Source organism: Bidens hawaiensis, unplaced genomic scaffold, assembly GCF_021521415.1.
Source record: "Bidens hawaiensis isolate Kalapana, Puna unplaced genomic scaffold, B.hawaiensis_p1.1 tig00043820_1, whole genome shotgun sequence".
NCBI classification, from domain to species: domain Eukaryota; kingdom Viridiplantae; phylum Streptophyta; class Magnoliopsida; order Asterales; family Asteraceae; genus Bidens; species Bidens hawaiensis.
In genome coordinates, this window is record NW_027505862.1 from 52501 (window position 1) to 78469 (window position 25969).

Sequence of the window (25969 nt, forward strand, 5' to 3'; positions counted from 1 at the left end):
AAAGTAATGATCGAACTTGAATCTCCGTTAGAAAACCAAGATCTACATGTTTTTCTTGATTATTAAATAAATATATATATCTATCCATAAATGGTTTTATTATATAGTACATAAGTACATTTGATTTTGAATAACCTTTTAATATTTTAACCAAATTTGAAAACATGAGTTTTAAGTTGAACTTACCTTTCTCTCTCTTAAAAACAAAAGTCATATTCATTCACCAAGATCATTACTTTACTTGACAAAACAATTTGACCGACACAACATCACGTAACCCTGTTGCTTCTTCTCGAAGGAACCCTTAAAAAAACACATTTTTCATTTTCCGATGAAACTGTTTTTTTCTTCTTGTTCTTGCTGATTGTTTATTAGGGGTTTGTGTTGATGGGTTTCCGGTCTTTATTGTGTTGCACTAGAGCCTCTGATCGGTATGTGTTTCTTTTATTAATAATTAGTTTAATTAATTTATTGTTTAATTAGGGTTTTGTGGGTTGTTTTTTGATTTGTGGGTTATAATTATAATTATAAACTTATAATTTTCACAATTTTGCTACCAACAAAGTAAAAGTCATAGGGGGTGCGAATGAGCCGAGCTGCTCGAATAAAGCTCGTTTAGTTAACGAGCTTGAACTCGTCCTCGAGCTGGAGCTGGAGCTGGAGCCTTGTATAGGAAGATTGTGTCGAGCATTAACGAGCCTTGTGATTTTTTTTAATTTTAGCTCTTTGTGTATTAACTTCACACTAACACGAGCTCGACTTGAGCTTAGGCTTGTTTAAGGTTTATCGAAATATATAACAAATATAGAAAATGTTGGTAAGTTAATTAACAAAAATACACAAGAGCTTGAGCTTGTAAAACGACTCACAAACCGAGCTCAAGCTTGTAAATTGTAAAACGACTCACGAACTTTAGAAAAAGTGAGCCGGCCTTGAGCTCGAGCTCTCATAATTCAAAACGAGCCAGGCTCAGACTCGGCTCGTTTGCATCCCTAGTAAAAGAACTCAATATGTAATCAGTTTGTAACTTACCCAATTTTAATTAATTATTTAGCTCTTTTTGACTTCTATGTATTAACTTTACACTACACAACTGAGCTCAAGTCGAGCTTTGGCTCGTTTAAGGTACTGAGCACGAGCTCGACTCGAGCTTTGGCTTGCTTAAGGTCTATCAAAATGTATAAAGTTAATAAAAACTGTTGATAAGTTAATTAATTAATAATACAAGAACTGAGCTCGAGCTTTAGAAAAAGAGCTCGTATTTAACGAGCAGGACTCGAGATCGGGCTCAGCTTGATTACACACTTAGAAAGAAGAGATCAAATGAGCTGAGCTGCTTGCGAGCTACTCCAATCATATGGATAAAAAGCTTGAAGCGAGCCAAGCCTTATCGAGCTTGAGCCTCAAATAAAGCTCGTTTAGTTATCTAGCCCGATCTCAAGCCTTGTGTGTGTGTGTGTGTGTGTGTTTTGAACTTTAGTTCTATTGGACTTGTATGTATTAGCTTCACACTACACGGCTAAGCTCGAGCCTCGCTTTGGCTCGTTTAAGGTACTGCACATGAGCTCAACTCGAGCTTAGGCTCGTTTAAGGTTTATTGAAATATATAAAAATAAGTACAAATTTTGATAAATTAGTGAATAAACAATACACGAGCCCAACCTAAGCTTGTAAAACCACTCTTGAGCTCGATTCGAGCTTTAGAAAAAGAGCTCGAAACGAGTCAACCTTGAGCTCAAGCCTCGTCTAGCTCAGGCTCGTTTGCAGCCATAAAGTTCTCCCAAATTTTTATAAAGTTTCTGTGCTAATTTGTTGGTAATTAAACAGGAAAGATAAAGTGAAGAAAGAATCAACATGGAGGATATTTTCATTAAAGGAATTACATGCTGCCACAAACAATTTCAATTACGACAATAAGCTCGGTGAAGGTGGATTCGGCAGCGTTTATTGGGGTCAACTATGGGACGGATCTCAAGTAATTAAAATTTAAAATAAAACTTATTTTTATAATCTTGTTTTCAACATTTTTCGGTAAAGTAATCTGTTTTTGCGTATTCAGATTGCGGTGAAAAGGTTAAAGGTTTGGAGCAATAAAGCGGAAATGGACTTCGCGGTTGAAGTTGAAATACTTGCACGCGTTAGACACAAAAATTTACTTGGCTTACGTGGCTATTGTGCCGAAGGTCAAGAACGGTTAATTGTTTATGATTACATGACTAATCTTAGTTTACTCTCTCACCTTCACGGGCACAACTCGTCTGAAAGCCTTCTTGATTGGCCCCGACGAATGAATATTGCCATCGGGTCCGCAGAAGGAATCGTGTAAGTTATACATTCAGTTGATTATAAATTTATAATGTTGTCACAATATACAAATCTTGACTAAAGTTTGTAACTTTATTATTATTATGCAAATCTTGATTCTTGAGTAAAGTTTGTAACTTTATTATTATTATTATTATTCTTGTTGTTGTTATTATTTTTTATTATTATTATTATTATTATTATTATTATTATTATTATTATTATTATTATTATTATTATTATTATTATTATTATTATATACAAATCTTGACTAAAGTTCATAACTTTATGCAGTTATCTTCACCATCATGCAACACCACATACACTACATAGAGATATTAAATCAAGCAATGTGTTACTCGACTCGGATTTCAAACCCCAAGTGGCAGATTTCGGGTTTGCAAAGTTAATACCTGATGCCCAGGGAACACAGGGGTACTTAGCTCCCGAATACGTGATGTTAGGTAAAGCATCCGAGAGTTGTGATGTATACAGTTTCGGGATTCTTTTACTCGAGCTTGTTAGTGGGAAAAAACCCGTTCAAAGGATAAATTCAAGTACCGCGATATCCATCACGGAGTGGGCTTTACGTTTGGTTTGTGAACAAAAGTTTAGTGAAATTGTGGATCCGAAGATGAACGGGGAGTATGTAGAAGAAGAGTTGAAACGGGTTGTTTTTGTTGGGCTTATTTGTGCACATAACCAGCCCGATAAAAGACCGTCGATGGTTGAGGTGGTCGAGTTGTTAAAGGGGGAGTTGAAGGAAAAGTTTGCTGCTATTGAAAACGATGAAATGTTTGTAACGGGCCGGCCTGCTGAGTTTAACGATGAGGTGTCGGTTGCGGATGATAGTTCGGGGTTTGTTTCGGAAGAGAATGAACGGGTTCAAGAAATCGAGAAGGCGGCATAGAAGTGTAAAAAAGATTTTTTTTTTTTTTTTTTTGCAGGTATGTTTGTTTATTGTGTTTAATTTATTGGTGGTGTGGTGTGATTGTGTGAATGGTGTTTGCATATTTGTGTGATGTTTTTAGTATTGTAGTGTGGTAAGTTGTAAGTAACTTAAAACATGGGTTTGCTTATTGGTGTAATTTTGGTTTTTGTTAGATAAAATGTTTTGCCTGTTACAAAACTAACAGCCCGGCCCAGCCCAATAGTAGCGGGCCTCGACCCGAGGCTGTGGCTATGTTTCTTGTATCTAAATCCTCAAATTCAGTTGTCATTTGAGCCTTAAGGGTTGAGGCTTGAGTAAAGGTGCACAAAATACCTTGTTTCGGGCCCGGTTGAAAACTGGTTCCTACATATATGCTACCCGAGGGTACGACCTGTATTGGGTTTCTCCCCGGAACCTGACCCGACCTGGACCTGCTAGAACCGGTTTCATCTTTACCCGATCAAAACCTGACCCTACCCGAAACTCGAAAAAAACCCGGTCAAAATCCGATTAACCTGGTTCTGGTTCCTGAAAATACATGGTTTGTGCACCTCTAGGTTTGAGTGGTTATGTGTTTTTGAGTGTCTTTAAAAGCCAGAGAAGTGGTGTAATCACTAATCAGACCATATTATAACACCCAATGACTATTTATACTTAGGGGGTTAAAAAACGGCTCAAAAAGTTAATGCTAACGTTGATATATCAACGGTTAATATTTTGTTTAAAAAACCCGGTTTCGGTTAGCTGGTCTTTAATAGGGTCCTACCTTGAAAAATCCTGACCGGTCTAACCTATAGTTATTTTTCATAACTGAATCGGTTTCTCCTTTACTAGTTATTAACCGGATTCAGTTTTGATTCAGTTAACCAGTTATAATTTAATTTGAAAGCCACGGCTCAGAAGATTCAGTTTTGAGAATGTTCACATGCAGTTTTGGATGTCCCTACCATTGACTCATTGAGTGAGCTTTGAAGGATGTCGGTTTTGGCAAATCGTTCATACATATTAACACCATGAACGAGTGGAAGTGGACCGGATGGTTTGAGTACATTAGAGCATACAGAGTCGAGATAGGGAATTAGACATCTGAGTCGGTGAAAAAAATCTCTAGATTGGGATGCCGTCCCATCAAATTAGCCAAACATATACTCATCGATCTCAAGTTTAACCATATAACTAATAGTTTAAATTTCTTAACTAATAAATAATAGTGTAATGTTATCAACATCAACGTCTAAACTTCCTTTTCATATGAGTTTGTACAAACTATCCTTTTCATATGAGTTTGTATAAATTGTTCAATGACTTGTATGTCTAAACTGTAATCAGTAGGATATTTGTCTAATATAGCTTATGTTTATGCTCATAAACAAATGAACATAATCAACTTACTCGTAATATTGCACTATAAATACAAGAATAAACTGTAGTTTCGTCCATGTGGTTTTTATAAATATGCGGTTTTAGTCCAAAGTTTTAAATTTGCGATTTTCGTCCTTGTGGTTTCATTTTACCCGCAATTAAACCTGAATTCATTAACCTCGTAAAGTCTAGTCGGTAAACCCATCAGCGTACCCTTCACGTGAGGAACAATTTTATCCTTTTTCCCCCCAAATACACCCCAGCCCCTCAAGTGAAGGGCTTACGAATTACGACTGAGGTTTATTTGGAGAGAGAAAGGACAAAAATGCCTCCCACGTGAGGGGCACGCTGATGCGTTTAACGACCGGACTTAACGGGGTTAATAAATTTGGGTTTAATTGCAAGTGAAATGAAACCACAGAGACGAAACTCGCAAATTTGAAACTATTGGACTAAAACCGCAGATTTGGACAAACCACAAGGACGAAAACCGCAGTTCACTCTAAATACAATTAAAATGCATAACAAAGGCGAAAGGGTATATGCATAATGTCAGACAATGGTTAAAGCGTTTTGTTACGATTTAATGTATTTTTTACTTGACTCATTTTGGCTCGGTACATTCTCACTTGGCTTAAAGTTTGCCACCGCTAACATAAAAATTATGAATCTACCACTTATCCGCACACCGATTCCTAGACCACGAATCATCTATGGATTACTCCCACAAATAAAGTCGTTAATAAAATCAATTCGTTTGAATGCAATATCACAATGTCATCTTACCAAACGAATGATGCATAGTAACTTTATTAATTATGTCACACGCTTGTCGATAACAACCTAAGTGGAACAAGTGTTGTGATCTTTGGTCCATTTGAAAAGTAATGACTCCATTTGATCTTGTGGTTTGAAACTATGGACACGTTGAAATGTATCAAAAAAAAATATCCAAAATAGTAATTATGTGAACACGAATCAACTTTAATAAATTACTAAAGGGTGATGTTATAAAAACACCACTTTAGAGTTGTTTAAATCGCTCAACTAGAAGTTATCTCAATTCGTTCGAAAAAAGCTTACCTGAATCCAATCAGATTATAAACCAGGCCAGCTCATTTAAATAAAGGAGGAAAAACTAGCTTGAAATCGACTCGTTTACAAAAATAGGTTGGCTTGACCCGGCTTGTTTAAAAACCAACCCAATTCAACACTTACGGATTTGGCTAGGCTTGGTTTAGCTCATAAACAGCCCATACACCCTCAACCATAATATGTCCCTCAATAACTTCATATTATCCCTTCACATTTCTTCACATTTCTTGTTTGTTGTGTGACGTGACTGTTTTTTTTCCTCGTGTTATCTTTCTTTTGTTTGATTTTTCTGAATTTCAGTATTAAATTTTAGTTTCTTTAAATAACGTTTGGTACTTATTCTAAAATAAAATTTATAATGAAAAATAAAGCTTGTGTTTCAAAGTTTGTTTTAATATTAATTAATTGTCTTAAGAAAAGTGTAATATAGTGTCTTAAGAAAAGTGTTTATATAAGTTTGTTTATTAGTAGATTTTTAAGTTTGGGTTTTTAAGCTTGTAACATTATTTGTGCAAAGCAAAAGGTTGTTAGCCTTTCCACAATATGGCAAATTTCCTTATGACCAGCCTCTTAAAATAAGTATCTTAATATCAATCACATAAAATCTCCTTGTAACCATCTCGTTAATGCTTTATATTTAAAAGTATTATTATTAATGGTAATAAACTAATAACATTTAGGGGTGTGTGATGCGGTTCGGTACGGTTTTTGATTAAAACCGAACCAAAAACCAAACTTTCGGTTTTATGATTTTTTTTGAAAACCATTCGGTTTCGGTTTTTTCGGTTTTCGGTTTTTGGTTCGGTTCGGTTTTGGATGCGGTTTTTCGGTTTTGCTACTCGAGACAAAACTTTTTGGGCAAAAAACCTCAAGATTTAAAATTAGGCATGATATTTTTATTAAATTAATGATTAATAGAATATTGAATAATTGGAATTCAAATATTAAAAGCTAATAAAAGATAACTTTAAAATCAAAACCTAGTACCATTAGTTATTAACCATATCTAAAAACCAAATATATTTGTTATTAACCATATGTTAAAACTAAATAAATAGTCATCGGTAGATTTTGCTTTAATGGTTACAAAGTTACGGTTAAGATTTTATAGTTATTTCAATTTTTGGTTATTTCGGTTCGGTTCGGTCTTTTCGGTTCTTAACAAAATACAAAACCGAACCAAAATCAATATTTATGTTTTTGCTAAACTTCAAAAGCGAACCATCAATTTCTAATACGGTTTTGGTTTTTGGTTCGGTTTTTTTGGATTTTTGGGTTTCGATTCGCTTTTTCGGTTTTGTGCACACCCCAGAATTAACATTACACCTAATGCTCGGAACATCGACTATTTTGTTTTCAGATACTTTATATTCAACTTCAAACTTGTATTTATATATAAACTTTTAAATGATAAAAGAAATAACTAATGCTCGGGACTTCTATCGAAAAATATTCGGAAAATGTGTGTTCGATTTTGGCTTAGTTTGTAAACAAGTCGAGCAATGCTTGTGATTTTGGCTCGGTTTGTCAATGGCTTGATCGGCTCAGTCTAGTTTAGACATGATCAAACCCTCTTTCGATTCAGTTCGGCCTGTGAACATCCCTAGCTCAAACTCAGATATGTTTTGCCTTTTCTTTTTCAGTAAAATCAAAACTAATACAAGTTTTTAAAACATAAAGATACTAGAAAGTGTGACAACTAGCTCTACTCGAAAGTTGGGAGTTTGAATAGTAGTTTACGTCCCACACACAAGTACGTTTAAGATTGTGTGGTCAGATCAATAGTGTTTCCATTAACTATGTACGTGTGGTGTGTTACCGTATTCAACGGGGGAGAACCCCAAGTGACTACCGCTGCCTAATGTCGTGTCGGGATGAGTTTAAAATGGTACAACCGACTGTACCCAACGCTCCATTCCAGTATAACTAGTTAACCCTATAAATCTATAAAAATACAACTTCAACTCAAACAATAATTTAAAAGAGCATGATTCCATGGGTTTATGGCATTGGACTGTTGAATGCATCGATTTGTAATAAGAGACGTTTTTGTCCCATATATAAGTAGTCCATGTCATCAAAAAGCGAATGAGGTTAACTTCATTTAGTATGAGATCGCTGAAGAAAAATACGTTCAAAGTTAGAACTGTCTGTAAATATTTTCTGAGTTAAGGTTTAACAGGTCAAAAATTCCGCTTTTATTTATTATGCGAGATAATAATGACCCATGAACATATAATTTTAACAATGATGCATGTAACAATTATGTTCAACTATAAAGATGAAAACAAAGATCAAAAAAGATCGTGGATAAAAATGATTGAACTGTGCGACTAACAAATTGTTTCGTTAGCTAGCAAGAAGACGGGCCGTCTTGATAAACACCTTTGATTAGCCCACAAACCTTATTAAGTCCAACCAGCCCATATATGAAAAAAAAAAGGAAGAAAACAGTATTACATAATACATAATACATAATACATATAGAATTAATAAAGGGTATTAAATTGTAATTTAACATTAATTAAATAATAAATTTACTATGTAAACTACCAACAAATTAAAATAAAAACATCAAGGAAATATGAAAAAAAAAACCATTATCCATTTGAACGAGTTTTCCTAAAATGTCCACCTCAAATTCAGTCAACTCAACTACTTAGGTTGTCATCTATGGGCTTTAAAGTGGGCGGTAAGGGGGCTTGGGCTTTAAAGCCCCAAACACCCTAGAGAGGCATCGTTTTGGCGGGGCCATTATGCTTAATACTCATAGTGACGTGGCAATACTCATCAGTCATCACCCGACTAGATCTTTCAACCAACTAGGTCACGTCACGTGTCAATGTCAAGTTGAGATGCCCATATTAAAAAAATAACCAAATAAACTCGTCGAACTAACCGGCTAACAAGATTCTCTTTATCTTACAACAAGATATGTTTAGACTCTGATGAGATATTTTCGTCTTCCGATGAAATTTTTTTGCTTCCGTTGAAAGTTTTTGACTTCCGCAGAGATATTTTTGACTCGTGGATTACTCAATAGGCTGATTGAGTAGATTTGATGTGGACATTTTGAAAAGAAAAAATGTCGAATAAATATTTTTTTTAGTTTAACCGGTAAAGCAAAGATTTTGTTAATTTTCCCTTTAACACCATCAAGGATGGTAGGTCTAAAAAAACACATTCACTAAATCTTCACTGACATACGTCTGCTTGAAATCGTTCTTCCACAAAGCATACCAATGTACCATCATCTACATCATGGACTATTTCAAAACACCCAAAATTAAATTAACCACCCGACCAAAGAAGATATAAACAAACTAATTTCAATATTAAATATTCCACTTTTCAAATATATGATTCCCCAAATCCTTTTATATAATAAAGAAAATTGTAAGCAAAAAGTTAAGAGATTTGGTTGGTATATAATTGGACTAATGGAGTACTATGAAGGATAATTATATTGTACGTACGGGATGGTCAAGCTAGTGTGATACATGACTACATTCTTTGAATTTGTAACCAAAAGGTTTTGCCTTGATGCATGCTTCTCACTCATTCTAAAATATGAATGGACCCGGGATGTCTCCCTAAAGGTGAGTAATGTAATTAAAACCGCACGGGACCAGCTGATCAACCAAGAACCGCTAATCTCACCCACTCGATTGAACATTATATAATCCGTAGTGAAATCATGGGAATTTCTGTAGCTACATTCGCTAGCGAATACTGTATAAAATCTATAGCAAAATTTCATAGCAAAATTGGTAGTAGAAATGTAGAATCATAGCAAATTTCTGTAGCCATATGAAATCCATAGCCAACATAGTAGCTAAAACTCACTAGCAACTAGCAAACTTTGTAGCTTAAAAATTTGTATCAAAATTAGGTAATTATAACTGTAGCAAAATACTGTAGCTAAAAAAAACGTAGCAATATTTCGTAGTTAACAGTCTATAGCTAAAATCCGTATTAGCAAACATTTATGTGGTTAACAATTAACATAGCTAAAATAGCGGCATATCTTTTTGTAATTAAAATCGTCACAAAATTATTCCATAGCAAAAATCTATAAAAGAAAAATAAATTAACCACGAGACTTGTACTTACGAACCAAATCCGTAGCAAACACCCATATTGCTATGGATTTTCTACGGAATTGGCCGTAGCAAATACCTGGTTTTGTACTTTTGTAGTAGTGAAACTTAAAAGCCTTGATCAATGTATAACATATTTTGTTTTCAAATATAATGTCTAGTAAAATTTGTGTATATACTGTCACGAAACATTTATACTTATTTACATTTCAATATGAATTTTATTCAAAACAAACCGCAACGATGCGCAGACAATAGGTACTTATTTTATTAATTAGTGAAAATTGAAAATTCTTTAAACTATTATATACTGAAACTCCAGCCAAGTTTAATACGGAGTACATCATTTGCTTGTTCAAAAAGTTTCCATTAATTTTGAAGGCTTCAAGCTGACTGGTTGTCTGGTTGTACACACACTAAAAAACATTTTAAATAATAACCTAAAAAAAAGGAAAAAAGCACTTGGTCTGGTTTAGGGTTTCCAAATTATTTCCATAACAAAAGTTAGATATATAATATCAAAGATTCCTAGAAATCTTCATCATATCATCAGTGTCCCAACTGTTGAAGATCCCATATCATATCAATACTCTAATTAAGCAGATCATCTCCAACAACCACTACTAAAATAATATGTTGAATTGATACTATGATATATATATTCCTCATACACAAAAGTTGACTACAAGTCCAGGTGGGATTAATCTTAATTAACATCATATATTATCATGTTTTCTTTGCAGCAAACTGAAGATCTGGGGTTGGGTGAGTTGAATCAACAAGATCTTCTAGCGGATCGTCATGATCATGTTCCTATGGATGGGAATATTAATCAACAGGCTAACCCTAGTTCTTCTACTGCTGATCATGTTGTAGAAGATGGTACTAAAGATGATCATACAAACAAGAAGTTGATTCATCGAGAGAACGAGAAGCAGCGAAGGAAACAAATGACGGATCTTTATGCCTCACTTCGAAGTCTACTTCCTCTTGAATTCATCAAGGTGAGCTTTAGGTTTTACAAATTTGTGTGAATGTTTATTAAAGTTACTTGATTTAGAATTAAGTTGAAATAATAATAATAATAATAATAATAGTAATTAGGGTTGTAGATGAATCGAACAAGGCTTTGTTCATGTTTGTCGCTAAGTCTTTATTGGAAAAATAAACGGTTCACGCATAACCGAACAGAATTTCTTATTCGTAATTCGACCATTAAAGGAATGAACTTGGTACATGAACGGTTCACAAACACAAACGAAGGAACATGAATGAATACAATTATGTTTTATTTGATTTGGCTAACCAAGAATAATTAGTGTGAATGATTTGGTCCGGCTACCAAATTTGTGTTGGTGTTTTTTAACATTCATATTCATATGTAATTAATTTACATGTAAGTTATCACATAATACTGATATATTTTGTTTTATAGTTATAATTTACATGTAAATTATCACATAATTTTTCATATTCATAGTTATAATTATCACATATATTTTGTTAGATAGAACTAAAAAATGTAATTAAAATATCATAAAACCTTTTATAAACAAACACACATTAAACATCATGAGCGAACACACTATTGAACGTTCACAAATACAATTGAATGAGCATGGCCTCTATTCGTGTTCTGTTCATTTAATTTAATTAACTGAAAAAAATTTATGTTAATGTTTGTTTACAGCCTTAATAACAATAATAATAAAAGAAAGAAAAAAAATCGTAAACATGATTATTTGCTGTCGCATTTGATGTGTAGGGAAAACGTTCTACACCGGATCAAATGGAGCAGACAGTGAAGTATATCAAACACATGCAGGAAAACAATAAAGTGTTGGGTGTCAAAAGAGATCAGCTTAAGAACTTTACGTCAATGAATTGTTATACCAATGAAAGCTTAACGAATTTGATCCCAAATACAGTCGTGGTCAATCGTTGCAATGAAGGATTCCAGATTTTGATAAATAGTTGTTCAATTCATGATGGGTTCCTCCTTTCAAGAGTATTAGAAACACTTGTAGAAGAATGGCTTGACATTATAAGCTGCACTTCGACTAGAGCAAACGAGAGGGTACTTCACATCATCCGATCTGAGGTAAGTTTTCTTATGACAATTAGTCGAATTTGCAAAGTTTTAATAGACTTAATACACTTAAAATTAAGTGCAAGAAATTATGAATAAAGGTGGAGAAATATGCCATGACTAACTAACTAGCTAGTTAATTCTAAACATTGCACTTTAAGATGTTAAAAGTTCTTGTTATAATTAAACTTCTAATGTTCATTAAACATATTAAGTATTCGTGTTTTATAAATGTGCCAAAATTTATAAGTAGTTAGTTTATAATTATCTAACACACACTTTTTAAGTATAACATATAAATCACTTGCTAAACCACAAATTAAGTTTGTTAAATGATTTACCATTTGCTCTTTTAACTTAGATAGTTTGGCGGGGATCCTACCCATGGGTTGCAGGAAAAGAAGAGTTTTAAGTATAGGTCTAGATCGAGATTGCTCAATTCGTGTAGTCTGTTAGAAATAATCATGATTCACAATTCAAAAGAAGAAAAAGATAATGAGACAAATAGATTGAGTTAAAGAGTTTTAAGTTTGAATTAAATGTCTAGTTTAAAGTACTGTTAAGTTTATCTAGTATAGTTAGTTTATTTTAGAGTTTGACTCATTTTGGTTTTGAGTCATTGTGGTCAATATAAGTATAAGTCTAGAGATTGGTTATATGAAAGTTGAGCCAAGTTTATTTTTATACAAAAGAGTATGAACGTGGAAGAGAATCTAGTCGGGAAGACTTCAATAGAGACATAAGTACTTTAGATGCTACGGGTGTGAGATGTTCGGGCACTTCGCATATAAGTGTAACCGGATAGGAGGAAGACGCAAATCTAACTCAAGGTCAAGAAGATGAGCCAACACTGCTCTTGACTAGAAGCGAGTTTGAATCAGATCGAATTAGTTGTGGGGGGGGAGATTGTTGGAATAATTATGATTTGTTGGACTTAATTGGATCGAATACGAACAACACACTGATAATTTTGTTAGAACTTCTCACGACTCTTATAATATTATTAAGAACGAAAACCACACAACAAAACAATACCATAACATCTTATATTTATACTAACAATGAGTTGTACATGTATCCTACTAACTTTAATCCCTAATAATACTCAAAACAATTAATAAATAAACTCTATTTTTATTATCTTTAACGATTATCTCTATAGCTCGATCCATTATTATCTCTTCTATTTCTTTTGATTTATCTCTTATCCCTTACTGTGATCTAATATCTAGTTCTACAATACAAACAATAGAATTTAGGGTTTACAATATGGAGTATAAATTAACATTGATCCTTTCTATATATATTTTGTATAAGAAGTAAGAACATCAAATTTGTTCCTCACTTGGCTCATCATCAATCAATTCTTGCAGGCGAATAATCAAGCTTCGATCAACCCCTCATTGTTGCAACAAAAATTAGCAGGAGTTGCCAATGAGTCGATTTCATATTGAGTAGCCATACATATACCACATCACCCATGTTCCTGCATAACACCCATGCATGCTGCTTCTTTGTAGTTCTTTCAGTTAATTTAAGTTTGATTTTATTTTGTAAGCCTATATAAGGCCATTGAAAAATTGTTATTCCTTTCTTGTGCTAACTTCTTATAGTTGTATCTTATTGTCTTTTATTCCTTGGATGCATTTTTATTTGCTTGCATGGACAAATGCAGTAAATAGTAATACTGATGGTCATGTTGCAACCATCAATTTTTGTTTTTCTTAATTTTTCGGTTTTTGTGTTTAGATACTACGATGTTGGGTTGATGATCGATCTATTTGCATTTTGAGCTCATTAACTTTGTTACATTAGCCTACATTTCCAACTAGAACAATATGAGGGTTTTAGGGTTTTATTTTTCTTTTCAAAGTTTTAGTTTCATCTCTTATACTAAAAATATATAAATCATAATTCATTTATCATTCATTTAATATTCTAGTGATTTTCTAAAATCCTTCTCTACAATCTTGTTAGATAATATTAATCTCAAAAACCTTCTCTACATTCTAGTAATTTTCTAAAATCTGATGCCCTTAGATAAGTTTTTTTTAACAGGAATAAACAATAATTATAAGAGTCTAGGCTCTGAATTTCAGTTTCTGGAATATTATTAAAAGTTCCTTATTTCTAGAGCTGGGCATAAAACTCGGTTCTGGACCTGACCCAAAACCGGTTCCATGCACCTCTACCCTACCAAAACCCAAACCCAACCCAGTTAAAACCCAATTAAAAACCCGGCAAACCCAGTCAAACACCCGACCATATCCAATACTCCAAACCGGTTCTACCCACCCGATTCTTGACTTTGATGTCCAAACTTGGAGCCAGTTCCTAACTTCCTATCCAGTTCCCAGTTCCTGGTAAAACCCAGTTGCACATCTCTACTTGTTTCAACTTTCAAGTAAGACAACAGCCCAACACCCAAGAGATGGAAGCCCAATTCTCCCTATTTTTTGGGCTGTATCGATTTAGCAAGACAAGGCCTAAGCAGGCCTCTGTTTCTTTTAGCCCAACCTGAAGGCCTAAAGCCTGCTTGATTTATCATAAATTGCATAAATTTCACAATTAAAGTAATTTGCAAGAATTTATGTTTACTCCAAAACTATAAAAGTTTTCTCTATAAAAAATATCATGATAAACTATATTTATGACCATAGAAATGAACTCTCTCACTGATTTGTATATAAAACTAGTGGAATTTCCTCGCGGAAACTTAGTCTATGGACAACAAAATATAACATAATGTAATAACATCGAATTCAACTGAAAAAAAGTTATAAACATAAAGTTACAAGATTCAATATTACGTTGTTGCACGGCGCCACTTAGAATGGTCTAATGGGTGATGGGGCACTCCCCAAAACCACTTGATCACTTGGCACCAAATAATCAAGGTATGCCACATCATCTTCAAATTTTTATAAGCAAAATAAAATTTACTGAAAATTAGTTGTACCTTAAAGAAACTATTGTAAGGTTCTATATTTTCTCAACAAAATCAAGATATCCAAATATTAACACCTAATTTGACATTGAAGAGCTAGCTCATGATTAGTGAGATCGGTTTTGCTAGGTCAATGGTGTATTGTTTCTTCAAAACTACCGCGCCTCATAGCATTCTTCATGTATTTACCAGCAAGGGAATCAAACAACATGCCCGCACCTACTCCAATGGCTAGGTCAATGGTGTAGTGTCCCCGGGTGCTTAGCAACCTCACTACTTGTAAAAGGTTCAAGGTGTCGAATAGAAAGGCCAACTCCCACCTATGCATTCTTCTCATATCAAGTGATGCAATCACGGATCCTGCTACGTGACCAGAATAGAACAAGAAGAACGACACGTTCCCTACCGGAAAGTCTGCTCCCGATCCCAAGAATCCCTATCCATATACAAATTTGTAATTGTAGTTATGAATGCATATACGTGTAAACAATGCTTTAGTTATATAGTATGACAAGATAAACGGTTGTACGATTAGTAAATGTCGTATGTATGATGGTTAAAAACTTAAAATAACAAGTGAAAGTCTTTTGTCATTTATCATGTCCTTCATAAAAGATTTTTAGTCTATGTAAAAAGGCATATTATGTGAGTGTGTTTTCTATATTTTATGGAGTACTTGTGAGTGGAAAAAAAAAGAAAAAGTTACTATTGTTAGTAAATTTTGAGAAATATTGTTTACCCTTTATAATTTTTTTAATACTTTTTAAAAGTTGTTATGAGTTAAGTAGAGAGAAAATGTCATGATAAATGTATAAAAAAAGTATTATGTAATTGAAATGAGAGAAAACTAATGTAGTAATTTCTATTATAACGATAAAGGATCTAACGGGAATGCTCTTAGAATGGTCATTTTAATGTATAAATGAACAAATTAGCCTTTGACCTTTAATTTTATAAAAATATTATTATTCATCTTGTTTTTTAGTTAAAACCGTGTTTTAGCTAATCAAAATCTTCCACTTGGTGTCATTACTTCGTCAATTTCCTTCTAGCGTAGGAGAATAATGTTGTTGCACCAAGGAACACTTGTCAAATAAACATCATTTAATTAAAAACTTTTTAAAAGTAAAGGCTATTTTGATAAGCTTATAGGTCAAGATAGACATTTTAGTGATTTTCCCCTCTAAAATAATACAAGCATAAAGTATATTATTTCAACTAAAGAGTCACAACTCACAATAATCATATAATGAAATGATAGGTAAGAGCTTTGACACGTATAAAGTTAGAACAATGATTCTTGGTCTTCTCTAGGTAAAGTTAGTTATGTATATACCTAACTCTAGACTTTATTACTTCAACTATTTCTAAAACTTACATTAACATGCCCATTTTTTTATAAAAATGTTGAGAACTAATTAACACAACTAATAATTAAAACAATTCCATGATTGTGCAATAAAATGCAACATTTTATTGGAGGTTGACAGAATGGCATACCTCAGGCAAAGGAAGCTGTGTAGAATAACCTAAAATCCCTCTGCATGTAAACATGAACAGCGCCGCCACAGTGGCTCTCGGCCGCCCTTCAATCACCAATGTCCCGATTATATAAGCCGTTTGCATCCCCACAAACACCTTACATTCAAATTAACATGTATATACTCAGTTAATAACTAATATTCCATTAGAATTCTTTTGAATGTTATCAGATTTATCATATTTCAATAAGAGGATAGAGAACAAACAGTTGTTTTGACAAAAAAAAAAAAATTTGACCATCTTTGGTCATCATGGTTGTTTGATCAATAATTTTCAAAGTTTGAGCTACTTCTAGAAAACTGATCAATAGATTTGCGGAAACGTGTCAGAAAAGCGTCACACACCACAATTCAGACGCGATGCGCATGTCAAACACACCTCAGTGAGGTCTAAAATCACGCCGTTTTAAACAGTCATCTGTATAGATAACAGTAGGTTTCTATGAAAAAAATAATAATAATTAAAAGTTTGATTGTGTATGATCAGTGACCGTGGCCATTCTGACCAATGATTTTCAAAAAAGTTTGGTTCACTACTAGAAAACTGATAGGTTTGTGACACAAAAATGCTTCCGTAAAGCGTCACACACCACCAATATTCCGACGCAATGTGCATGTCTGAAAAACCCTCGTAAAAAATTTCTTCGTGACACAATTCCGGCACAACTTTCCGACACTTTTTAAACAAATTCCTTAATAATTATAAACACCATATATAATAATTTTCAATAATTAAAATGGTATTCATACAAATACGGTCTCCAAGATAATTTTCAAAGTTTGACTTTTTTTCAAGACCGTTTGATTGCATGAGATCAAATGGACGTGGTATAGCTATAGCATGACCCTTATTACCGTATTAAGCCCCGCAAGAACCGTATTAAGCGTAGGACAATCAACAAGGACCCGATGCAAGTACCCGGTGGCCACAAACCCAATATCAGAAGGCGGGGGGGACGACGGAATCATCCGAAGCGTATACTCCACACCCATGAAGAACAACAACGTAACCGCAAAGAAACACGGGACCGGGTGGTACTTGAACACCCCGAACACGTCGGTTATCGTCAATTGTAAAACCGAAGCATCGGTTAAGGATGGATATGTAGATGTAGGTGTCTTTGGGTTTGAATTGTATAAGGTGGTATTATTATTATTATTATTATTATTATTATTATTATTATTATTCTTGAGGTTATAGTTGGTTTTGAATATGGTGGTGGTTGTTTGTGGTGTTGAACGTTGGTGGAGTTTGTCACCGTTCATTGTGGCCGGAATAAGTGGTGGAATATGAAGGTGGTGGTGGTATATATAGGTGGTGAGTGGCGGAGATTACATAGTATGTGAGAAAGTGTGAGGTGGTGATGTAAAGTGAATGATAATAATAATATGTTTCAGATCTCAAGTGGGGAACCCTCATGCAGTATGTAGTAGGTGTCTTTTTTTTTATGTAAATGAACCGAACGTTTGGCGAATTGTTTGTGAACTCTTAAGTGGAAAGTTTGTTTATGTTCAACGAATATGAACAAAAATTTTGTGATCGTTTAATAAAGCAAAATGAACATGAAACACATGTTTCGTTCCATTCATTATGTTCGTGAGCGTTCGTATATGTTCGTTTATTGATGTTCGTTTATATTTGTTCATATATGTTCATTTATATTTGTTGATGTTTCTTTGTGTTTATGTTTTTTTTTTTTGTGTTCATATAAGTATGTTCATATATATAATACAATTATTTTTGTTTATCTTTGTTCAACTATGTTAATTTATGTTCGTGAACAGTTCGTTTAGATTTTAAATATACGAACACGAACATGCTATTTTTAAATTATACACGAAAACCAAATATTTGTTCGTGTTTGTGTTCGTTAAAGTTAAATGAACAAACACGAACATACTCGTATTCGTATTCGTATTCGTTCGGTTCATTTACATACCAGCTGTTTGATACTTTTATTAAGAAGAAAATTTGATTAAATTATAGTTAGTTAAACACACTATATTATAATTATTATTACTTTTTGACATATGACTTTTAGCCGTGTTAGAAATAGTTTCATATTGACCCAACTTCTTATAAATAGTAGGGGCCATTTTTGTTAATTTGTTAGGGTTTTAACTTTTAATTTCCTTTGTTTCTTCAACAATGGCGCCCCTTGATTATCTTTTGGACACTACCTCTCTTCCATAACACAAGGTTCGATTTTATTCAGTTTTTGCAATCAAATGATTTATATGTATTTTTTTTATTTTTGCTTTTGAAACTCCCACAATAACAAATATATATGCTTTCACTATATGAGGCTAGGAAAAGTAATAAAGATATATAATCGAATATGTAAATGAAATCTGCTGTGTTATGGATTTGTAATATTTTATATTGATAGATATATAGGCAACCTAATTATTTTTTAGTTAATTATAGCCTGTTCCAATCCCGATTAACAAAATATGGTTCATAACAATGAACATTTGTCTTATCGATTCGAAAGATGTCAATATCAAGATTTTCAACCAAACACAAATTTGCCACAATATCCGATTTCACTAACATTAAAGAATGTGATAATGCAGGAGTCTCATGTCTCAACATCTCAAGATCTTAAATGTTGCCATACCACCCTTGTCCAACAATGTTATTAATATTTTAGTGAATATTATTAAATATAATCTTGATCATATCTTATTATTATATGTAATAATGAAACAAAGTAATATAATGACAATGATATATTCCTTAATTTCAATTATGTGATTTTGATGCAAATATGTCACACACACAATTTAAAGATGATATGAAACTCATTAAAAAAACCATAGATAATTAAGCTTAACATAATATCATTACACCATGAAGAAAACAAACTTAAAAAACAGAAATGCTTGACAAAGTTCATAATTCGCAAACTATTCGAAACCAGACGGGCCTAACGTTGGGCCAGATTCAGAATTTACCAACGCATGCACGCTCCCGATTAATCCACCATCATCTGGTCCGAACCAGTGTTGGTGGGTGGCTCAAGTACATAAACTGCGCCATCAGAAACGCCTAACGCAAATTGGTTAGGCTTGTTAGGGTGCGCAGAAATGGTATTAGCTTGCGCCCTTATCACACTGCAAAAATAAAATTTCATCATGTTACATGAGAAAAATATATATATAAATTCGTCACCACACGATATATGTACCTGCAGTTCGATGGCATATACGCTGCACAGTTTATCCAGCACTTCAACTCGACAGCATTGGCCGCAAGGACACCAACACTTCCATCCTCGACACACACAAATATCGATTCACCATCACATGAATAAGCGGCATCTGTTATAGCTCCGCTTGTGTCTCGAGGGGCCCACTAGCAACAAGATGAAAAAAATTTAAATACAATGTGTTTAGTTTAATTATTAAAATTTAGAAGTTATGACTTATGAAATGGTTACTAGCTAAATGTACCTTAATACACGAACCCATGTTATGTCCATCGAAAACAGTTATCTGTTTCTCGTGAACCACCATGAAGTGTGTCTGGGCCAGGTTGAGGTGCACTCGGGTTGGTGCATGCGGTCTGTTGGTAATTCTAGCAGGAAACTCTATGAATTGGCTTGTTCGAATCTTCCAGCTATCGGCATCCCACAAGCATAACTGAAATATAGTGTCATTATATATGAGTGAATCAGACAAACATTTTAATGAATAAAAATTTTCGATGGGTTTTTTGTTTATTTTTTATGGAACGAGGACAACGTAGGAAACATTTTAGTGTTTTTACTTTTTTTGTTTATGATTTATATTTTGAGTTATAATTTTTTTATTATTATTTTTGAATGTTTTTTTGAGAGTTTTTGATCTTAATAGAACCCCCCTCAAAAAAAATAATAAAAAAAATCATAACTTAAAATATAAATAAAAACAAAAAATCTAAAAAACTAAAATGTTTCCGTCGTTATTCTCGTTCCAAAAAAAAAACTCAAAACCTGGTCCGACCCTTGCCTATTCCGACCCAAACCAAAACAACCCTTTTTTTTAATTGACCCGTTCTGACCCAAACTCATTATGAGCCAAACTCGTTTTGACCCATGACTCATTTCAACCCAACCCAACCCATTGCCACCTCTAAATAAAATACAAGACGTCTTAGCTCTTATGCAAGTAAGTTACCTGGCCGTCGGTTCCTGTCGAGATTAAAGTATTTCTTGCAAGGACAAATGCGAGCCCAGTTACACACTTTTCGTGACCTTTGAACGTCTTTATGATCTATAAATGTTCAATAGTTTCACAACAAAACAATATTATCAAAAGTTATATATGTTTTCAGCACAAACTATTTGGTTTTGGTTGAAAGACGTTGTGCCTTGCTATCTTTAGCATTGTAGACAATTATAGAACCATCTAACATTCCAGCAATAACAATGTTGTTGTCTACAGGATTCAAAATTAGACTTGTTACCGTCGGTGGCGGTGCCAAGAATGTTGACATTGTCTGCAACAGGAAAGAAAGTTGCTAGCTTCAATACATGAAAAAAAAAAACTATGAATATTATCATGATAATTTACCTTAAAAGTTACCAAGTTATACAATGAGATCTCTCCTCCTGATGTCGACACGGCATAACAATGGTTATCGGAAACTGCAAGGCTGGCAAGTCTATCTTCCAGGTTAACATCTTTAATATCATTTGTCATCAAGATGCCACTCCTATGCTGACACAGTTGTGGTGCCACATCAACACTTGCCTATAAAAACAAACACATTTGTAAGTAAATCCTAAGTGATAAACTAACAAGGGACTTTATAACTAGACACCAGGGCCTATATATACGACTTGTATAGGCCTATAGGTATTTACGAGTTGTATATAGACCCTGACAGATAAGTCATCATTTCATAGTTATTAAAAGCTCTCGCTTTTTGCGCCTAGGCCCATTTTTTAGGCGATGCTCAATAAATGCGCTTCTAGTTCTTAGGTGAGCGCTTTGGCATTGTCTTGGACAGGAACATGAGACGATAAAAGCCGAGCAAAAGTAACACTAGGAGTGCTACTGAAACATAGATCTAGGAGAGGTCAAAGGAATTACATTCAACATTTTGTTTTTCAAGTTTTGAAATTACATTTGAATCTTGACTATTTTAGAATTTCTAGTACTAATTATGTGATATTTAATATTATATAATAGCTTTTATATATTTTATTTGAAAAGATTTATTATTTTTCATATACATAATATATTCTTTTTCCTCAGGCCCTCGCTTTGTTTACGCCTAGCGCCTAGGCCCCAAGCGAGTTCTATGTGCCTTGAGTGCGTCTATCGCATTTAATAACTTTGCATCATTTAAGAACTATATGCATCGTATAGGCCCTATATGTTTACGTATAGGTCTATACGACTCAAATAAATCTATACGACTTGTATGTTTAACGGTCAATGATATATGACAAAACTTTGAACCTATGCAGGTCGTATAGGTGACGCATGGTGTCTGGATATAAGGTCGTAGTGTATGTTTAGCAGGAACCACAAATAATCATATCATGAATTTTTTTTAGTACATTAGCGGTTTGGGTTTGGGCGTTCTTCGGCCATTTCCACAGTTTGTGTACAGCATTATAAGCAAGTACGAGTATACCGTCACCATAGTGCACAATCTTTAAAACCTAAATATACAAATAAAACAAAAAAAGGATTAAACAAAATTCACAAAACTATATTACATATTATGTTATCTTCATTTATCATCATCATCGTACTCAGTATATCCCATCAATAGCAAAGCTATGATAGGGTCTGAGGAGGGTAAGATGTAGACAGCCTTATCTCTACCCCATAGGAATAGAGAGGCTGCTTCCAGTGAGACCACTGGCTCGATAGTAGTTTTGCATCAAGCCTTGGACATAAGGCACATAACACTCAACCATTGGGACACCGCCAATTGGTGCATGTACCTTTGTCTTTCGGCCATCAACGCCACCACATGATACCTGGTTAACCTTCCGCCACTTTTAACGTTATTTTCACGAGATTAGTAAAATAACGTCAAAATCAGTGCAAAAGGTTGGAAAATAAGGCATACTTACCTCAACTGGTAAAAGAGTATCAGGAAGTTTGAGGGAACGAATTTGCGATGGTTCAGTGATTTCTTTTGGTCCGCTTGGTACGACCGGAGGTTCAACTATGACATCTGACATAATCTGGTCTTCCATCTCTTGACTGTGAGGCGCACGAAGAGAAACCGGTGGTTCGGTTGGATGAAAGTCCTGAAACTCCTGCAGGAACCAAATCATTAAAAAAAACAATAATTAGTTTTAACTTATAACTTTTATAAGTTAGTTAAAGAGTTTCAGCATCAGCATATACCGGATGCAAGAAGGCTCCACGTCTAGCAATAGGACGCGTTAACTGATTATTAGCCACCGGTGCTGGTGCTGGTACTGGTGCTGGTGCTGGTGCTGGTGCTGGAGCTGAAGTCGAAGCCGAAGCATCTTGTGACGGCCCACAAACATGGTCCTCGAAGAGTGTTGTGACTTCAGGATCAGGACTCGGGTTCTTGCATAGTTTGTGCTGCCAGTTTAGGCGGCAAACATTGTTCATATAAAGTTTATAAACTAACTAGGGGTGTGCGTGGTGCGGTTTTCAGCTAAAACCAAACCGAAAACCAAAACTTCGGTTTTTGGAGTTTTTGAAACCGTTCGGTTTAGGTTTTTTTCGGTTTCGGTTTCGGTTTTCCGATTTTCGTATTGGTTTTGGTTTGGTTTTTGCCATTTTAGCTGGAAAATTTAATGCCGAAAAAAAAGTTTGCAAAAAATAATGATTTTAGGTATAAATAATTTTGTTAATTGTCAAATAATAGACTATTATACATTTGACCAAAAATATTTGAGTTAAATATTTATTTAATTTTTATAAATTATATAATATAAAATATAAAAAAAACACAAATTTAGAATTCGGTTCATTTCGGTTTTTTTGGTTTTATTGCATGCAAAACCAAAACCGAACCGTTAGTTCGGTTTTTACAAAAACATAAAACAAACTGTCGTTTTTTATTTCAGTTTGGTTTTTTTCGGTTTAGATTTTTCGATTTTTTTGGTTTTGAATCGGTTTCTTGCACACCCCTAAAATTAACACATTGATCAAAACAGTAGAAATTAAATTAACATCATGCAAGTAATATTAATTACCCCTGGTTAACTAATAACCGCAGCCTTCCGTGACTCAAAGTAGGAAACTTGCGCTTTTCGTGCAAAACCGGATTTGCTTCATACAGATTCTTGAGTTCTTGAACCAATTTAGCTCTTTCGGTTTTGTTATCAATGTAAGTTCTCAGCTGTTCATTTTCCCTGATATCAAAAGTGTGTTAGTAAATATATTACATTATCATGATTAGTTAAGTACGTTTTAAACAAGTGTGTGACATAATTATCGTATGCACTTGTGCGTGATACTGGGATGTAAACAAGTCGAGTCGTTTGTAACGTGTAAACTATTTTTGATCGGCTTACTTAATGTATGAAATGAGTCTGCCTTAAACAAACTCGAGCCTGAGCTTCGTATTATTAGTTATATTTAGTTAACAAACTAGTTTTGCTATTACTTATATGAATATGATTATTTATTTTACTTTGCTTTAATAAATATGTAATTACTCATAAACCTTTGCCACTGGATCAAGCTAGTGGTTAAATACAAACGTTAATAACATTAAAACAATAATAACAAAATAACTTTTTTTTTCAAACGGTGACTTTCATTAAAGGCTAAATGAGCCACAGCTCTCGAGCGAGAGCCCCAACTGCCCCACTCGGGCCAAGACTATGTTGTTTTAACCGGATCCACGCTTGGCATCCGAGTTTGGCTAGGCATTCCACGGGAAATTTCGAGCCCCCTGCCACTTAACAGGAGTTTCCTCACTCTAATAGAAACCCATGTCGCCATCCGAATTCGAACCTGAGCGACCCAATGGCATCAAGTTCTAACCTTCACTTGGTTGGCCATCTGAGCAAAGCCCAGATGGTTATAATAACAAAATAACTAGTATATCATTTTTATTAACAATTCTATTATTATTATTATTATTATTATTATTATTATTATTATTATCTACTAAACACAAACACCAAAAGATGGTAAAACACAAAGTTAAAAAAAAACATCAATTTGCCTTTTAAAATGGAAACATATAACAAGAGATGATCAAACTTAAACATCAAATTATTTTATAAACACACATTTTCTTTTCACTCAACTTTTAATATTTTTATTTTTATTTTTATTTTTATTTTTTATTTATCTTTTGTTTGTTGCTTCTGTTATAATATTAATTAGTAATATCAACGATATTTTGATTGAGAATCTAAATTAGATAAATACCAATTTATATTAAAATGTACCAATTTTATTGTATCTAAAAGAAGGGTTTTTTTTAATAATATTGACTTTAAAAAGAACAACCCTATAGAAAGAGTCTTTGTTAGTGAGTTGGTAGTGAAGCTGTAAAGAAGAGATTTTGTGTCATATATGACTTAGGTTTGATTGTTGTCCCCGTCATTTAATTTTGACGGCACTGGGTGATGATGAAAGACTAGGTGAGTAGGTGGCGGCATTCACAAGTTGAATCCTTAAAGTTAACGAGTTCTGTCTCACCACACTCTCGTGACTTCGAGCGAGTGTTCACAAGCGTTGACCTTAGGTAAGGGTTTTCCCATATAGAAAGACGAATGTATCCCAATTTAGTGAATTTAACTAGTAGCCAATTTAGAATATTCGTTGACCGAAAAATAAATAAATAAAAGGAGTCTATAGTGCTAAAAAACATTTTCATAAATAAAACGCTTCGAACAGAAGGTGACAAAACTTCTAAGTGCATTTTTGTAAGAGAACCACAAATAAACTCGTCTAAATCGTTACATGTTTTTTTAAATCATAGTGCTAGTTATAGATTCAAAAATTAAAAAAGCTATCTAATTTAACTTCTTATATATGTATAACCGCATTTGAAAAAAAATATGAATACAATAATTTATATATGTTACTTTTACTATGCGTGCATTTTTTACAATCGTGGTTACACATATGTAAAAAGTCAAATTGCGCATGTTACTTTTATCATCGTATGCATAAATATGTATGTGTGTATAGTTTAACTATCATTAAATTATAAAAATTAATCGCAAACTACACATTGAGTAGTGGGCATAAACTTCAAAAGTGCGCACCTGATATTATTCAGGGTGAGAAGGTGGGTCAAATCTTTGAATGTTTCCTCATCCAAAGTTTTGAAAGGTTTTAAGTCTCGTTTTAGAATCTCCAAAGCCTTCAATCGGTCATTCCTATTACAAACAGAAAAATGATAAAAATCGAGTCAACCAGCAAAATATAAATAAATAAAAATTGGAAAGATCGATCGATAATTCAATTGATTGTTCTTACTGTTCCAAAGCCTCTTATGTATCTTTGTTTACGAATATGGAACAACATCTTGATTGACTGTTCATTTTCGTTAATGTTTATGAAATTAGCTAAGTACTTGTCCAACATTTCCCAGTATCCCTTCGTGACAAGCTCCTCGATATAGTCCATGTTACAGAAAACTCCCGATTC

The 25969-nt window shown here is 33.7% G+C and overlaps 3 protein-coding genes and 1 pseudogene across 5 annotated transcripts; 2 read left to right on the plus strand and 2 right to left on the minus strand.

Annotated features, from left to right (window-relative positions):
* Positions 1–217: 217 nt before the first annotated feature.
* LOC143615679 (PTI1-like tyrosine-protein kinase At3g15890) lies at positions 218–3406 on the plus strand. Of its 2 annotated transcripts, none has more exons than XM_077088749.1 (4): positions 218–437; positions 1828–1975; positions 2060–2322; positions 2599–3406. In XM_077088749.1, the coding sequence occupies exons 1-4, from the start codon at positions 388–390 to the stop codon at positions 3212–3214; spliced, it is 1077 nt and encodes a 358-aa protein (XP_076944864.1). In that variant the 5' UTR covers positions 218–387; the 3' UTR covers positions 3215–3406. The 2 variants fall into 2 exon arrangements, with proteins under 2 accessions (XP_076944864.1, XP_076944865.1); XM_077088750.1 differs by having other exon boundaries at positions 218–431.
* Positions 3407–10389: 6983 nt separating this feature from the next.
* Positions 10390–13335, plus strand: LOC143615686 (transcription factor bHLH118 pseudogene; annotated as a pseudogene). The gene is made up of 3 exons (XR_013150516.1): positions 10390–10796; positions 11558–11893; positions 13255–13335. The product of XR_013150516.1 is annotated as a transcription factor bHLH118 pseudogene (transcript).
* A 1054-nt stretch (positions 13336–14389) lies between these two features.
* On the minus strand, positions 14390–17809 carry LOC143615683 (phosphatidylcholine:diacylglycerol cholinephosphotransferase 1-like). The gene is made up of 3 exons (XM_077088753.1): positions 17225–17809; positions 16329–16466; positions 14390–15264 (listed from the first exon to the last, which is right to left on the minus strand). The coding sequence occupies exons 1-3, from the start codon at positions 17633–17635 to the stop codon at positions 14959–14961; spliced, it is 855 nt and encodes a 284-aa protein (XP_076944868.1). The 5' UTR covers positions 17636–17809; the 3' UTR covers positions 14390–14958.
* Positions 17810–19347: 1538 nt separating this feature from the next.
* LOC143615687 (topless-related protein 4-like) lies at positions 19348–22655 on the minus strand. Its single transcript, XM_077088755.1, has 8 exons — positions 22447–22655; positions 21922–22026; positions 20887–21106; positions 20724–20791; positions 20531–20626; positions 19826–20014; positions 19561–19727; positions 19348–19486 (listed from the first exon to the last, which is right to left on the minus strand). Exons 1-8 carry the CDS (start codon positions 22651–22653, stop codon positions 19348–19350), a joined length of 1191 nt encoding a protein of 396 aa, XP_076944870.1. The 5' UTR covers positions 22654–22655.
* Between the last annotated feature and the right edge of the window lie 3314 nt (positions 22656–25969).

Bases quoted from the DNA above. Each gene is read 5' to 3' on its own strand.
- LOC143615683 (XM_077088753.1), bottom strand. From the start codon at position 17,635: ATGAACGGTGACAAACTCCACCAACGTTCAACACCACAAACAACCACC. The intron at 16,467-17,224 runs GTAATAAGGGTC...TTTGAATGTAAG, and splicing joins TTCTTGCGGGGCTTAATACG to GTGTTTGTGGGGATGCAAAC. The intron at 15,265-16,328 runs GTATGCCATTCT...GTATATGGATAG, and splicing joins CACAGCTTCCTTTGCCTGAG to GGATTCTTGGGATCGGGAGC.
- LOC143615679 (XM_077088749.1), top strand. From the start codon at position 388: ATGGGTTTCCGGTCTTTATTGTGTTGCACTAGAGCCTCTGATCGGTAT. The intron at 1,976-2,059 runs GTAATTAAAATT...TTGCGTATTCAG, and splicing joins AACTATGGGACGGATCTCAA to ATTGCGGTGAAAAGGTTAAA. The intron at 2,323-2,598 runs GTAAGTTATACA...AACTTTATGCAG, and splicing joins GGGTCCGCAGAAGGAATCGT to TTATCTTCACCATCATGCAA.
- LOC143615687 (XM_077088755.1), bottom strand. From the start codon at position 22,653: ATGATTTGGTTCCTGCAGGAGTTTCAGGACTTTCATCCAACCGAACCA. The intron at 20,792-20,886 runs GTATTGAAGCTA...TGAATCCTGTAG, and splicing joins TCATAGTTTTTTTTTTTCAT to ACAACAACATTGTTATTGCT. The intron at 19,487-19,560 runs GTACATATATCG...TTATTTTTGCAG, and splicing joins TATATGCCATCGAACTGCAG to TGTGATAAGGGCGCAAGCTA.